Raw genomic sequence first — 12,162 nt, 5'->3', positions numbered from 1 at the left:
AAAACCTAACTTATCTAGCCCTGAAAACCCTCTGTTCTCTCCATGCATGCATCCGGCAGGCAAGTCAAAAAAAGTCAAATGACTACCAGGAAAGGAGAAGAGATAAGCAGCCCCCTGAGCCCTCCCTCTTGCCGGCGGATCCCTTCCAGCACGCAGCCATGCCCTGCAGACTGCAGAGTCACTCTGCAGGAGCACGGCATACGCTGCCGTTCAGCTGGAAAAACGTGCTCAGCAGAGTGCTCGGGAGGGACTCTGCTTCCTCCCACCACCCCTGAGCCTCCAGGACTGCACCCCCATACCTGAGTAGGGAAGAGTGGACCTGCACTGGGCTCCCACGTGCGGGCCGACCCCTCAGGCTTGCACAGCCCCTCCGGCTGCACCCGTGCCCAGTGGGAAGGACACACAGCACATTTCCGTCCCCCCGCCCAGCTTTCCAATCACAGTTTAAACTCTGGCTCGTGTGTCAAGGACACGTGAGGTTCACAAGCCCCATCCAAGCCCCCATTTCTCCCCAGTGGTATCGCTATCGCTCTCACCCTCACCAAGGGATCTCTGCAGAGCCTGCCAGAGACCAAACAAGTCACACTGCGGAGCACCAGAGATGCTTCTCCTCCACCACCTTCCTCGTGGGGCAGGGATGCCTCTCCTGTGCCCTGTCAGAAGCCAGGGCCACTTTGGGGAGCAAGTCAGGAGTGGAGAGAAGCACCTGCAGGCATGTGGCCAGGTCACAGGCCAGCTCTGCATGCTAAAGCAGCAGGTTACAGACCTGTTTCCAGCCACTTCAAGGGGTGCCTGGCAAGAAGCAAACGTGCTTCCCCAGGAGCACAGGTCGGGGCAAGCTGCGCCCGACAGCACGTTGTACGCACCACGCACACTCCGGAGGGAACCGGAGTGCCATTTTCTAGATCAAGTGAGCAAAGGGCACCTGCATCACCTCTCAGTGCCACCAGAGCCAGGCTGAGCAGCACTTGCAGACCTCAGTCACACCAACAGCTACCTCCATTGGCCATTTCTAAAGCAAACAATCTTCTACCTGACCCGTTGTGCCAGAGCATCCAATACAGCCAGGGCCACCGTGGTCACCTCCCACACACCATCAGCCCCAAGCTATCTGCAGCAGAGATCTCTACCAATCCTTCCAATTTGTGACCATGTAAAGGAATAGGATGACTCAAAACAAAACAGAAAAAAAATAAAATCACAACCACCGCAGAGTACTGAAGCCAGCTGCCTGCTTCATGTTTCCATATAGCGATGCGACACACGGAAGTGTCAAGGTGAGCTGCTACTCCTAAGTCAGCTTTGCTTCAGAAGGACACTGAAGGTAAACCACTGATAATGCAGGTATTAGATCAGCCAGTTCACAGCCCTTCCTCCCTCTCCTCGCATGTCACAGCAGAATATCCCCAGCACACGTTGCTTTAATGCTGCAGGAAGAGCTCTTGATCCTGGCAAAGTCCATAGCGAGTGTCACGCCGAAGCTGGGCCAGACTTGCTAAGGATGGCTCTGGCAGCTCAGCCAGCACTGGCAGCACAGTGCAATACTGAAACCAGCAGAGCTACAACACATCACGTGCCAGTTTGCTCAGGAAAGGCAATTACCCAGGCCTGCCCACAGAAGCCCCCCAAACTGTAGCACAAACCTGTACTCTGACAGAGGAAAGTTCAGTTAGGAGGCTCTTCTGGGAACCTGCAATTACAGGATGAGCCTCTGTTTAGAAACATGTTGACACTTGACTTGACCACCGTTTCCACAACCCTTCCCAAAACAAATGCATATCTTGCGCAGTATTACAATTGCTATCAGCAAACCTATTTTCACCAAATGCCTCGTGCCAGTTTTTACTCCACAGCTGCGGGACCTTCACGTGCGCACTCGCTTCTCCGTTCAGCGCAGCAATCCAGACCGACCCTGACCTGGGACTCTCCCCACATAGAAGCCTAGTAATAGATTTATTCAAGGCCAAATTCAGTTCCCATTTGTTCTGGTCACCAACTATTGTTGCCTAAATACACAAGTAGCTGCTTTAAGTTTTCACAGTACTACATTAACTTCTTCGAAGCCTTTCTTTTACCTCTCCTCTGACCTGCTCAAGTCATGAAGCGGTATCATTTGCTACTGGATGTTCAGATTAGCCAGTTATTTCAATGCAAGGAGAAAAGCCTCCCAATTCCACTCAGAGATCATGAATAAGGACCTGGAGCTGCAGAATGAGTTTGGAACTGAAGCCTGGTCTCAAGCAAAGAAAGGGACAAATGCAGAGCTGGCCATGCCAGAGACCACACATCTACACAGAGTACCCAGAGCTTTACCCAACCCCAGGAGATGACTTCTTGCCCATGCAAAGCTCCACCTAGACAGCATTACCACCATAAGAGCCCAGCAGGTATCACCAAGGTCGCACCACCTCTTTTCCTGAGCTCCCTGTGTGCACAGCGAGCCAGGGATTTGACAGAGCCGGCAGAGTGGAGACTTAAGCCCTTGGTACAAAGTCAGCGAAGGTTCCAATGCCAAAACAACCAGAGGATAAATAACATTTTAAAGACCGTAATGTAAATGCATATTGTGGTTGGGAATGAAAAAAGCTCATCACTCCCAACTGGGCTTACGGTAAGAGCAGAGCAAAAAGCCTTCCCAGCTCTCCTATCAGTTATCTGCCATATCCACAGCAAGGCCACCGTACCTCTGTTCACCTGGTTACTGAGATGGGAGCAGAGCTCCTCCGAGAGATGTACCACCATCCTCTGGCAGTATTCCAGTGTATTAAAGTTTTCATTAAGATACTGTTGTTTTTTAATCCCTTGCTGTTTGCAGTCGTAGTAACTGTAAGGATTAAAACGTTCAACCTGGTCGAGGCAGCACAGCTTTCTACTAAAATGCCCATTCCTTGTTTAGCCAAACAAGTACTACCACTGAGGTGGTGTCAGAGATTCATTACAAAGTAGTTTTAAGTATGCACAGAGCAACCTAATTCTATCCAAGTCGGCATTTGGCATTCCCCCGAGGACAGTTTCACACTATTCAAAAGCACAGCGAAAGGATCAGGTGTCATAATTTGGAAGGGAGAGCAGAGCCTTGCAGCCCCAGTGCCCCCATTCCCAGCTCTGCTTTTTGCAGTTGATTTATCTTAACATCTGACCCAAGTCCGTCCTTCCACTGCCCAATCCAGTGATCCTTGGTGCAAGCCTGATGCAAACTCCCATGGCACCACAGGCAATAAACAGCTTAAAAGTGTTGCGAAGGTAAGGAGGTGGTTGGTGAGAATCCTCCAGCGATGCCTCGAACCTGGCAATCTAGAACTGGAGGTCGCAACAGAAGCAAGCGCTGAAGCCCAGCAACCAGGGCCAGTGAGTCAGCTCTCAGGAGCTGTGCCGCATTCCCCAGCCTTCCCGAAACAAACAGTGCAGAACAGGGCAAAGGTCCAGCACAAATCTGAAGGGCAAAGGTATGCAGGGGAGGGAAAACACTAACCTTCACAGTTTTTAGGAGCAGTGAGTTCCAGTTACCCTCTTTCTCCCCAACAAGATGGGAAGAGTTACTCAAATGTGAGTTGCAGGATTAGAACAAAACAGTATTTCAGAGAGGAAACTTAGGGTGGTGGGGGAGAGGACTCTTACTGCGATAGCAGCTCTGTTGCAACAGCCAGCCAGGAGAGCTCCACAATTACATGCCACGACAGAGCGAGAGTTGCCCAACACTTTGGAAATAGGTGTGTGTGGCACTACCAAGCTGGATACCCAAGCAGGCAGATGCGCACATCTACTCCGAATGCAAAGTAATGCCAAAGGTAAAATAAGCTTCCCATACATCTTATCTCTTGTACTGGAGGCTAGTTTCAAGGAAAGCCCTATGGGGACTTAGTCAGCAAGGGGTGAGAAGCTAATGAATCTTCCCCTGCCTTCTCCTCAGTACCGGTAGCCAACCCAGCCTCTGCTCTGGCATAGAGCAACATGGGCTCTCTCTGAACAATAGTCAGCTAACCTCTGGTGCTTGCTGCTGGCAACTAAGGTCTGCCTTCTGGAAAGTACTGCTTATCCGCCCAGCACATTTGCCAAACGGCAAGCAAGAAACTCTACTTGAGAAATTAAGACACCTCCTGCATCTCCACTAGGAAATACACTGCCTTCTCCTTGCTGAGTGTTTGCAACCAGAATGAAAACCGGCATAATAGTTAGCATGGGCAAAGCTCGACAATTGCAGCAGCAGTCGTTAAAACCTGCGTGTTCTTACTTCCAAGATGTAAATGGCTTTAAAAATTAAGAAGTGCCAAGTGTCTTGATGCAACATTTCTTGAAATAAATCCAGCAGGTTTTCAAAATGGGGTGCTGTTAACACCTGTCTGCACCAATGCTTACATCAGCACCAACCCCGGTGCAGGGCACAGCGGAGGAGTACAGCATGTTCCAGAAGGTCAAGTTGTCTTAACTGCAAGCCACACTCCTCCTCTATACAAGAATTTGAAAAAATAGTTTGAATTTGTTTTCTAGCCAAAAGTGCAAAGCTGGTTTTGCCAGAAAATGCTTCCTTTACTACTGCAGACACACACACACACTACCATCATGCCTTCGCCAGTCAGTCTGCTGGCTGCATTTATTTACATGATAAGAAGAGAATGTATAATAACGAGAGGACAGTCACGCAGACCTTGTTACTAGATCATCAGAGAGTAAAAATGAGGCATCATTACCAGCTCCTCCAGCATCCCTCACAAGCAATAAGCAGCGTCAAGTACGAGACTTGCCACGTAGGACAGGACCATGTATTATCCCAGGACTGAAAGGATCCCCTCTGCTCTCTTGTACCTTGACTGAAACGCACATGAATGGAAACCTAACACGCATCTCGTCAAGGCACCAGGAAAATCTTCTGGTGTGCCACTTCAGCTGAGCCTCAGCCTCTGCTTATAGCATCAGCAGTATCACTGTTGTCTAATTAGATCTAATGGTTGCTCCACTTACTGCCATGCCGTCGTGCTTTTGGGAGGAGGGATTAAGAAGGAGAGGCTTTGCTTCAATAGTCCTCCTTCCTGAAAAAGCAGAAACATTTACTCAAACATCCTATTGCAGACCTCACTGTCAACCTTGAGCACAAAAATGCTGCAGCAGGTAGGCAAGGCATCAACTTCTGAAGATAAATCCTAATCCGTCAAAAAAAGGACACTGTTCTTCAATGCCTCCATCAGCCCCTCGATGCATTCAACGTTCCAGCTGCAGCAAGTCAGTTCAAAACAAGCAGAGGTGAATTTGTGAAGCTCTTCCCTATTCATATTCTGACACAGACAGCAGAAACTCACAAAGATCTTGAGGGCAGCTCTGTTTTCTCTGGGCCAGAGCTCAATGTCTTTACTTTTATAAGTACTAATTCCAACAGACCATTACAGAATGGGCGAACACCTAAGGAGCAGGTCTTGTCCATTAAATCTGTTCTATGGGTCTATAATTAATATAATCATTATAACAAAATCAGGGCTTTCAAAGCCTGTAGAACAAGTCATAGAGGGATCCCTTTATCTTTACAGAGCTGTCCTCACTAGGCTCCTTGCTGTCCTCACTACCTCTGGCACGATCAGGGCGGGAGACATTTAATATCTCCAGCACAGAAGCACTGCTCTGGGAGCACTGCTGGATCATGAGCAATGGTTTTCTAAGCTCTGTTGAAACCCCCAAAACATCCAGCAGTGACTTTCCAGAATTTAAAAGCTCTCAATCTGCTTTAAGCATACAAAGGAGTCACTTTCTTTAGGTGATCTCCTGGAGGTTAGCGCAACACAACTCACCTCACCAGCACCATCTTTTGCACAAACTCACACTCCAGATTTTTTTGGTAACCGTCTGCCAAGAGAAATCCTCCACCCAAAGCAGAGAAGACACAACAGGAGCCTGCAAACTCTACGAGAGGGTACTTGCACGAAGGGCCGCCAGGCAAGGTCAGCTGCCAGCCTGCCTCTCGTGGGAGCTTGCCAGCCGTGTTTATTTTACACGTTTTCTCTTCTGCTAACGAACAGGCAGCAAAAGAAACAATGCCCCAAGAGAGAAGAGCCAAGTGGCAGTGTCTGGGGCACTGCAGGAACCAGTCGCTGCTGCCAAGCATCCCCAAACGCACCACTAACCAATTCCACTATTTGAACACCTTCACGAATACAGGCACAATTGTGCCAAGCCCAAGAAAATTCTGAGTGTTGCAGCATTACTCCCTTACCGTACCATAGGTTAGACATGCTACTGACACACTGTCCCTCAAAAAATCATCTCAGGATTTGCAAGGGCCCCCTCCTTGCATTGGGCATACGGCCCCGTGTCTGCTCAGTTTGATGAGTCACCCACCTTTGCGATGGGCCTGGTAACGAATCTGGATGCGCCTTAGACACGAGCCTCAAACAGGAACGTTCAATCTTGCAGTTTTGCATCTTTTGGTTTTATTTCTAGTGACTGTTACCCAAGAAGGCAGCAGGATGGAGCGCAGCTTTCACACAAAGGAACGATGTGACCGGTTTTATGTCACACCGCAAGAGGCAAATGCAGACAGCAACGCTGCCCTGGATTTTGTTAAGCTTTGCTTATGTTGGTGCACACAATGACAAACCACCAAACAATGCGAACACGCACTTTTACCTAGCATAATTAGCTTCTCCATACTCCCCACTAAGATGACAGCTTTCCAGGTGGAAATTGCAGAGCTGTCCATCTTTCAAAGATCGATACTTCTGATGAATCATCACACTAGGCAGTAACAGTTCTTACAAAACAGTAGCACATACAGTAATTGGGAATCTGATGTCATATCTGGCAGTGCAATTACAGTTAACAGAGGCTGGTCAGAAAAATTATAAAGTCTTTCCCAAACAAGACACTTAGTGAAAGCTTCTGTGCTTTCCTCTTAGTACTGATTCCCTTGAAGCAGGTATGAGAGATGGCCTCCTGGTAAGAGCAGCACCTATCCCGACTTCAGAGGAAATGGTGTTCTGCAATTTTAGCTTTTGCTGACGACAGCAGCGGGTTACAAACACGATTTGGACAGCGTCACCCCACCGCCACTGCTGCACGCTGCCCCTTCGCTTCCCCACGCGACTCCCTTTTGGGGACATCCCCTCTCCCCAGCCGCGCACTCTTCACCGCTGACAACCCCTATTCACGGCTGCAAGCGTGCAGGGGCAGAGCCGCGCTCGGCCGCCGCCGCAGCCCCCGGCCCCGCCGCCATGAGTCGGCAGAGAAAGGCGGCGCGGCCTGCGCGCCGGGGGAGCCGCCGCCGCACACGTGGGGCAGCGCCAGGCCGCGGCCGGGGAAGGGCCCCCCGGGGGGGCGGTGGCGGAGAGCGGCAAGGGCCGGGCCGCGCTCCCGGGGGAAACCGCACGCTGGCGGCGCCCGGGGAAGCGACCACGTTGCCTGCGCTGCGCTGCGGCGGAATGCTGGGAGCTGGCGGGGGGGGGGGGAGGGCACTCGCAGCGGGGCGGGCGCCGCGTGCCCGCCGCCGGGGCCCGGCCGCCGAATGCCTTCGGCCGCCTCGCGCCGCGGCCGAGCGCCTTCGGCCGCCTCGCGCTCGAGCCCGCCTCGCAACCACCGGGCCCTCAGCGTCCCCCGCCTCCCCCCTCCCCCGCCGCCGCCTCATGGCCGCTGCCCGGGCCGGGCCGCGCTCCCCTCCCCCGCACACGCGCTCCCCGCCTCATGGCCACGGACGGCGCCGCCGCTTCCTACTTCCAGCGCCCCCCTCTCACACACACACACAGCCACCACCCCCCCGCTCCGCGCTGCCCTCACGCCAGCCGCGGCCCCGCTCCCCCGCAGGCCTCAGGCGCGGCGCCGTCCCCACGCCGTGCCGCATGGCGCGGCCGGCCGGGGCGCGGTCGGCGGCGCAACCAACCTTCTCCCCCCTCCTCCACCCCCCCCAACCTCTCTCCAACCCCCACCCCCCGCGAGCACCCACCTGGAGGCGACTGTCCGTTCACCGCCGGCGCGGCGGCGGGGGCGTTCTTCGTCCAGGGGTTCACCTTGGGCGGCGGGGCCTCGATGAACTCCCGGCGCCCCGCGCCTCCCGCCTCGCCGCCGTCCTCCGCCTCGCCTCCCGCCCTCAGGAGGCTCTCCTTCTCCTGGTTATTGCTCTCCTCCTTCTGCTGCTTGGCGCTGGACGGCCGCGGCGCCGCGGGACCGCCGTCGGGGCCCATGGGCGGCTCGCCCTTCTCCCGGCCGCCGTCCTGCGGCGGCTTCAGCACCAGGGCGCGCTCCTCGGCGGGCAGCAGCGGGGCGCCGGGCAGCAGCGCCTCCACCTGCGTCGCCATCTGCGCGCCCCCGCCCCGCCGGGGAACTCCCCTCGCACGCGGCGCCCCCGAGCCCCGCCGCGCTGCCCGGCCCCCCCCCCTACCGCCGCCGCAATATGGAGACGCGCGGGGACCACGCGACTGCCGCGGGGGCGCGCGCCGCGCCGGCCCGAGCGCGCCGCCGGCGAGGGGAGGGGCGGGGCGCGCCCCCGCGGGCCGGCCGGCGGCGCGCACGTGCCTGATGCAACGCCGGCGGGGGGGCACTTAAAGGGGCCGTAACGGGTGGGGCGGGGTGGGGGGTATCGGTCCGTTTCCCGAGTCTCCGCGGTAGGGGTAAGCCCTGCCGCCGGGCTTCACCCCGGTCCTGCCGGCTGGGAGAAGCCCTGCTCCGGCTCGGGGTTCCGCTGGCGGTTCGGGGGCTCCGGGGCTCCCCGGTGCGTTCCGGGAGCCCCGGAGCCCCCGAACCGCCAGCGACACGCTGCTGCAGAAGCGGGGGTGGGTGGGTTGCCGTGAGGCGCCTCCAGACGGATGTGAACCGGGGAGCAACGGCTGTCGCGGGGGTGTTGCTGCACGCTTCAACCCGGAGCCGAGGGACCGGGATGCTCTCGGGTACCCACGGCCGGGGGTAACGGAGCGCCCCACTTCTCCCCAGAAAGGTTCATCGGGAAGCTCCAGGGTGTCCTGTAGCCCCGGTGAGATGTCTGCGCAGGAGACCCCACGGCGTGACAAGGCACTGAAGATGTAGCTCCCAGCTGACGGTGCGTGGAGGAGGGTGAAAAGTTGGTTTCACAGCGGAGCTGTTGGAAGGAAAGAAGAGGGCGAGAGACAAACGTGAGCTCAGCACCCCATTCGGAAGGGCAACAGCATCAAGGGTCTGGCGGATCTGCAGAGGGAGTCTCAGGCGATCAGGGATGCTCCGCTGAGACCATCTCTGTGTGCCATGGTACGCAGCCTCTTGGCTCAGAGAGCACCCTCATGTGCTGCAGCCTCGGGGATCACCAGCGTGCACCATGTCCCAAATACGTTTAAGAATCTGGCCAGTGAAATCCTAAAAGGAAGTTTGTGTAAGTTGATTTTGACTCCCGAAGAGCCGGCCACTGGCCTGGCTGTCTGTCTCAGTACCCAGAGGGAATGCGCTGATGCCTGAGTTGCAGTACCACAAGCTGCGTCCTGTACTCCATATAGCCCAGTCCCGTATTTGCCAGGGGGTCACTACGCTCCTCGCAAGCACTGCTCCGGGGCTGCACAACTCCCGTCGACCCGGGCCACCTTCCCTGCCAGCCAGGCTGGCACCTTTACCCTCTCTAGGAGCAGGTCCCCAGGCGGGGACTGCAGCCCATTGCTGGTGGAGGAAGGTGGCTGTGGCCAGGGGACGTGCAGCCCAGCGGGGTCCCTGTCCTGTCCCCCAGCTGGGGCACAGCATTCCTGCTGCCTGGTCCCTTTGGGATGCTGCTCTGCCTGCCACGTGAGCAGGAAGGAGCCTGCAGTGGCTGAGAGCCAAAGTGGCTCCAGGGCTGCCAGGCAGGAGGGAGCTGGGCGAGTCTCAGCCTCCTCGGTGGCCAGCAAGGCCAAACCTTGGCAGAGTTTGAAGTATTAGAAAATAAATGCATGGGTGAGGGGGGAGAAAGGAAGCGTCCGTGCAACCTTTCTGCATCAGCCACAGGGACAAATCGCCTTGGCTGGTCAGCTCTCAAACACCCACCCTTCATGTGAAGGGAAGCTGAGCGTGCACCAACTCCAGCTGATGTAACCACACCAGCTGTGTCTAGCAAGCTCCACGCGCCCCACTCCTCCCTTGGAGTCCTCACCTCTGCTGGACCCATCTTCCCCAGTTCTGCCCAGTGTTTATGGCACTGGGATGTTCTGCTCCTCAGCTCAGGGGACTTGCTGAGAAGCAGCTAAGAAGTCGCCACATATCTGCGGTACAATCCACCAGGAACAAATCCAGCTCTGCTTTCCACAAATACAACAAAAGCACCTAACCGTAATCCCCAAGCCTGCCTCTCCACCTCATCCCTCACCCCAGATGTGTCTCTGTGCCTGCCCGTGCCACGCCAAGCAGCTCCGGGTGCTGCCTCCCAGCCCTATGCTGGCCCCGCGCGGGCTCCAAGGAAGCGGTCCCCGGGGTAACTCCTCTGCTGAGCAGTGATTTGGGCAGGAGCTCCCCACCTCCCCTGCTCCTGTAGAACAGCTTGCTTATTTCTTGCTGACTGAAGCATGGCTTGCATATTTATCACAGATGCCCGGTTGCTTTGATGCTGGCCTGAAGGTTTAAAGATCCTGTCATGGTGGCTGTTAACCTCTTTGAGCATCTCTGGGTCTCTCCTGGCCATGAATATCCCCAGTTTCATTTCTGCCAGGCTGGCAACCTCACCTGTGGTCCCAACCCTCCCTTTGGGAACAGCTTTAATTCAGTGGCCTGGAGCACAGGGTGTGTGGGGGGAGCACAATGCAGCCAGGGTGACTGATATACCCCTTAGCTCCACCATCCTGTTTGGATGGTAGCTCAGCCCCTTTCTCAGGTTCCACTTGCCTAATTTTGTCTCTATTCACACAAGCACCATGTTAGTCCACATCCAAGTGGAACAGGTTGAGCTGTTCTTCTTCAGCCCAATGCATCTTCCACCTAGTCCTCATAAATCCCAGAGCAGGATGCTGCTAAGCCAGCAGGGTGGCTGATGGTTTACACGGAGCTACCAATACACTCAATCTTTTAGCTAATGTACTTTAAACAAACAACTTTGTGATAACAGTTCCTGAACTGACTGGTATTTAAGGCGGTATCAATACTCCTGGGGCATTTGTGGCCAAACCTGGAGTATTTTTCTCCTAAGTTGTGTTTGTAAATAACTAACATTAAAAAAAAAAAGAAGAAAAAAAAAGAAATATCTTTTCCACTCTCATTCCTCCAGCAGCAACGTGAAAACCAGAGCTGAGCCCAGCTAGGCAATACCGGTCTTACAATGACAGCAGCTACATCAGCAAGTGGCAGAGCCTGACAGGCTCTGGGGACAGGGGATCACCACGACACGTGGTGCCTGCAGTTTTACTTTAGCTCTAGCCTGGTCCCGAGGACCGAATGCCCACCAGTGGCTGTGGTGTCCTCTTGGTCACATCTCTTTTCCCCGTATCAGGGGGCTGTGCGGACTTCACAGTCAGCTCAGACTAGGAGCGTGCTTCCAAAGGGAATCTTCTCATTCCCCAGCTCCTTTGGACCAGCTGGCGCTCTGCTGGCCAGTACTAGTCACACTGTTCCCTGGTGAGGTGAGCAGATGCAAGCCCAAGCTTTATTCACGAACGGTAGAATATTAAGGCTTGGGCACCTCTAATGCTTTGCAAAAGAGAAAGGGGCTTTTGCCAAGAAAAGCCCAAACTTCCTATTCTGAATCATATGCTTTGACTTATTTATGTAGTAGTCACCGCTCCGTGAATCCTGCCAGGCAGGAACATTGTCAGGGACGACGCACTCGAGGCTGGGCAGCCCTGCAGTGCCACCCTCCAGCAAACTGCCCCTGAGAGCTGTCACAGCAGTCCTGCTCCTGAGGGACCTGCAAACACAGCGTGACCGACCAAACCGCATGGCTACCTCTGGCATCCACGGGGGGAAAAGCTTTTCAAAGGGCACCCAGAGCTCATTCCTGTAAGAGAAATATCACACTGGTGCAGAACCATTCCCAGGTCTCAGGGCCACCAGTTACAACCCTAAGATCTAACTGGGAATTTTCAATTTCAGAAAACCTGACAGTTTCCCATTGAAAAATATCCATCTTGCCCTACCAGGATCCTCATCAGGAAACTCTAAGCCAACCATTTCGGTCTGGATCAGGTTCTGTCCCACACCGGGGGGAAGCCCAAATGCCAGTGCCGGTTTGCAGCCCCAGCAGTGAGGGGGGCCGAGGGCAGGCTGCCA

At 54.9% G+C, this 12,162-nt stretch overlaps 1 protein-coding gene across 2 annotated transcripts in view; it reads right to left on the bottom strand.

Annotated features, from left to right (window-relative positions):
- Nucleotides 1-8,358, bottom strand: part of LARP1 (La ribonucleoprotein 1, translational regulator) — a 46,219-nt gene extending 37,861 nt beyond the window's left edge. Inside the window, exon 1 of one of the 2 annotated variants that reach the window (XM_054841444.1) lies at nucleotides 7,922-8,358. In XM_054841444.1, coding sequence (XP_054697419.1) covers nucleotides 7,922-8,273 — 352 coding nt within the window. In that variant the 5' untranslated portion in view covers nucleotides 8,274-8,358. The remainder of the gene's footprint in view (nucleotides 1-7,921) is intronic. The other variant, XM_054841443.1, reaches the window with a different exon arrangement.
- Between the last annotated feature and the right edge of the window lie 3,804 nt (nucleotides 8,359-12,162).

This window comes from Grus americana, chromosome 14 (assembly GCF_028858705.1).
Source record: "Grus americana isolate bGruAme1 chromosome 14, bGruAme1.mat, whole genome shotgun sequence".
NCBI classification, from domain to species: domain Eukaryota; kingdom Metazoa; phylum Chordata; class Aves; order Gruiformes; family Gruidae; genus Grus; species Grus americana.
The sequence above is the reverse complement of the archived record's forward strand: the minus strand, read 5'-3'. Positions and strand labels throughout refer to the sequence as shown.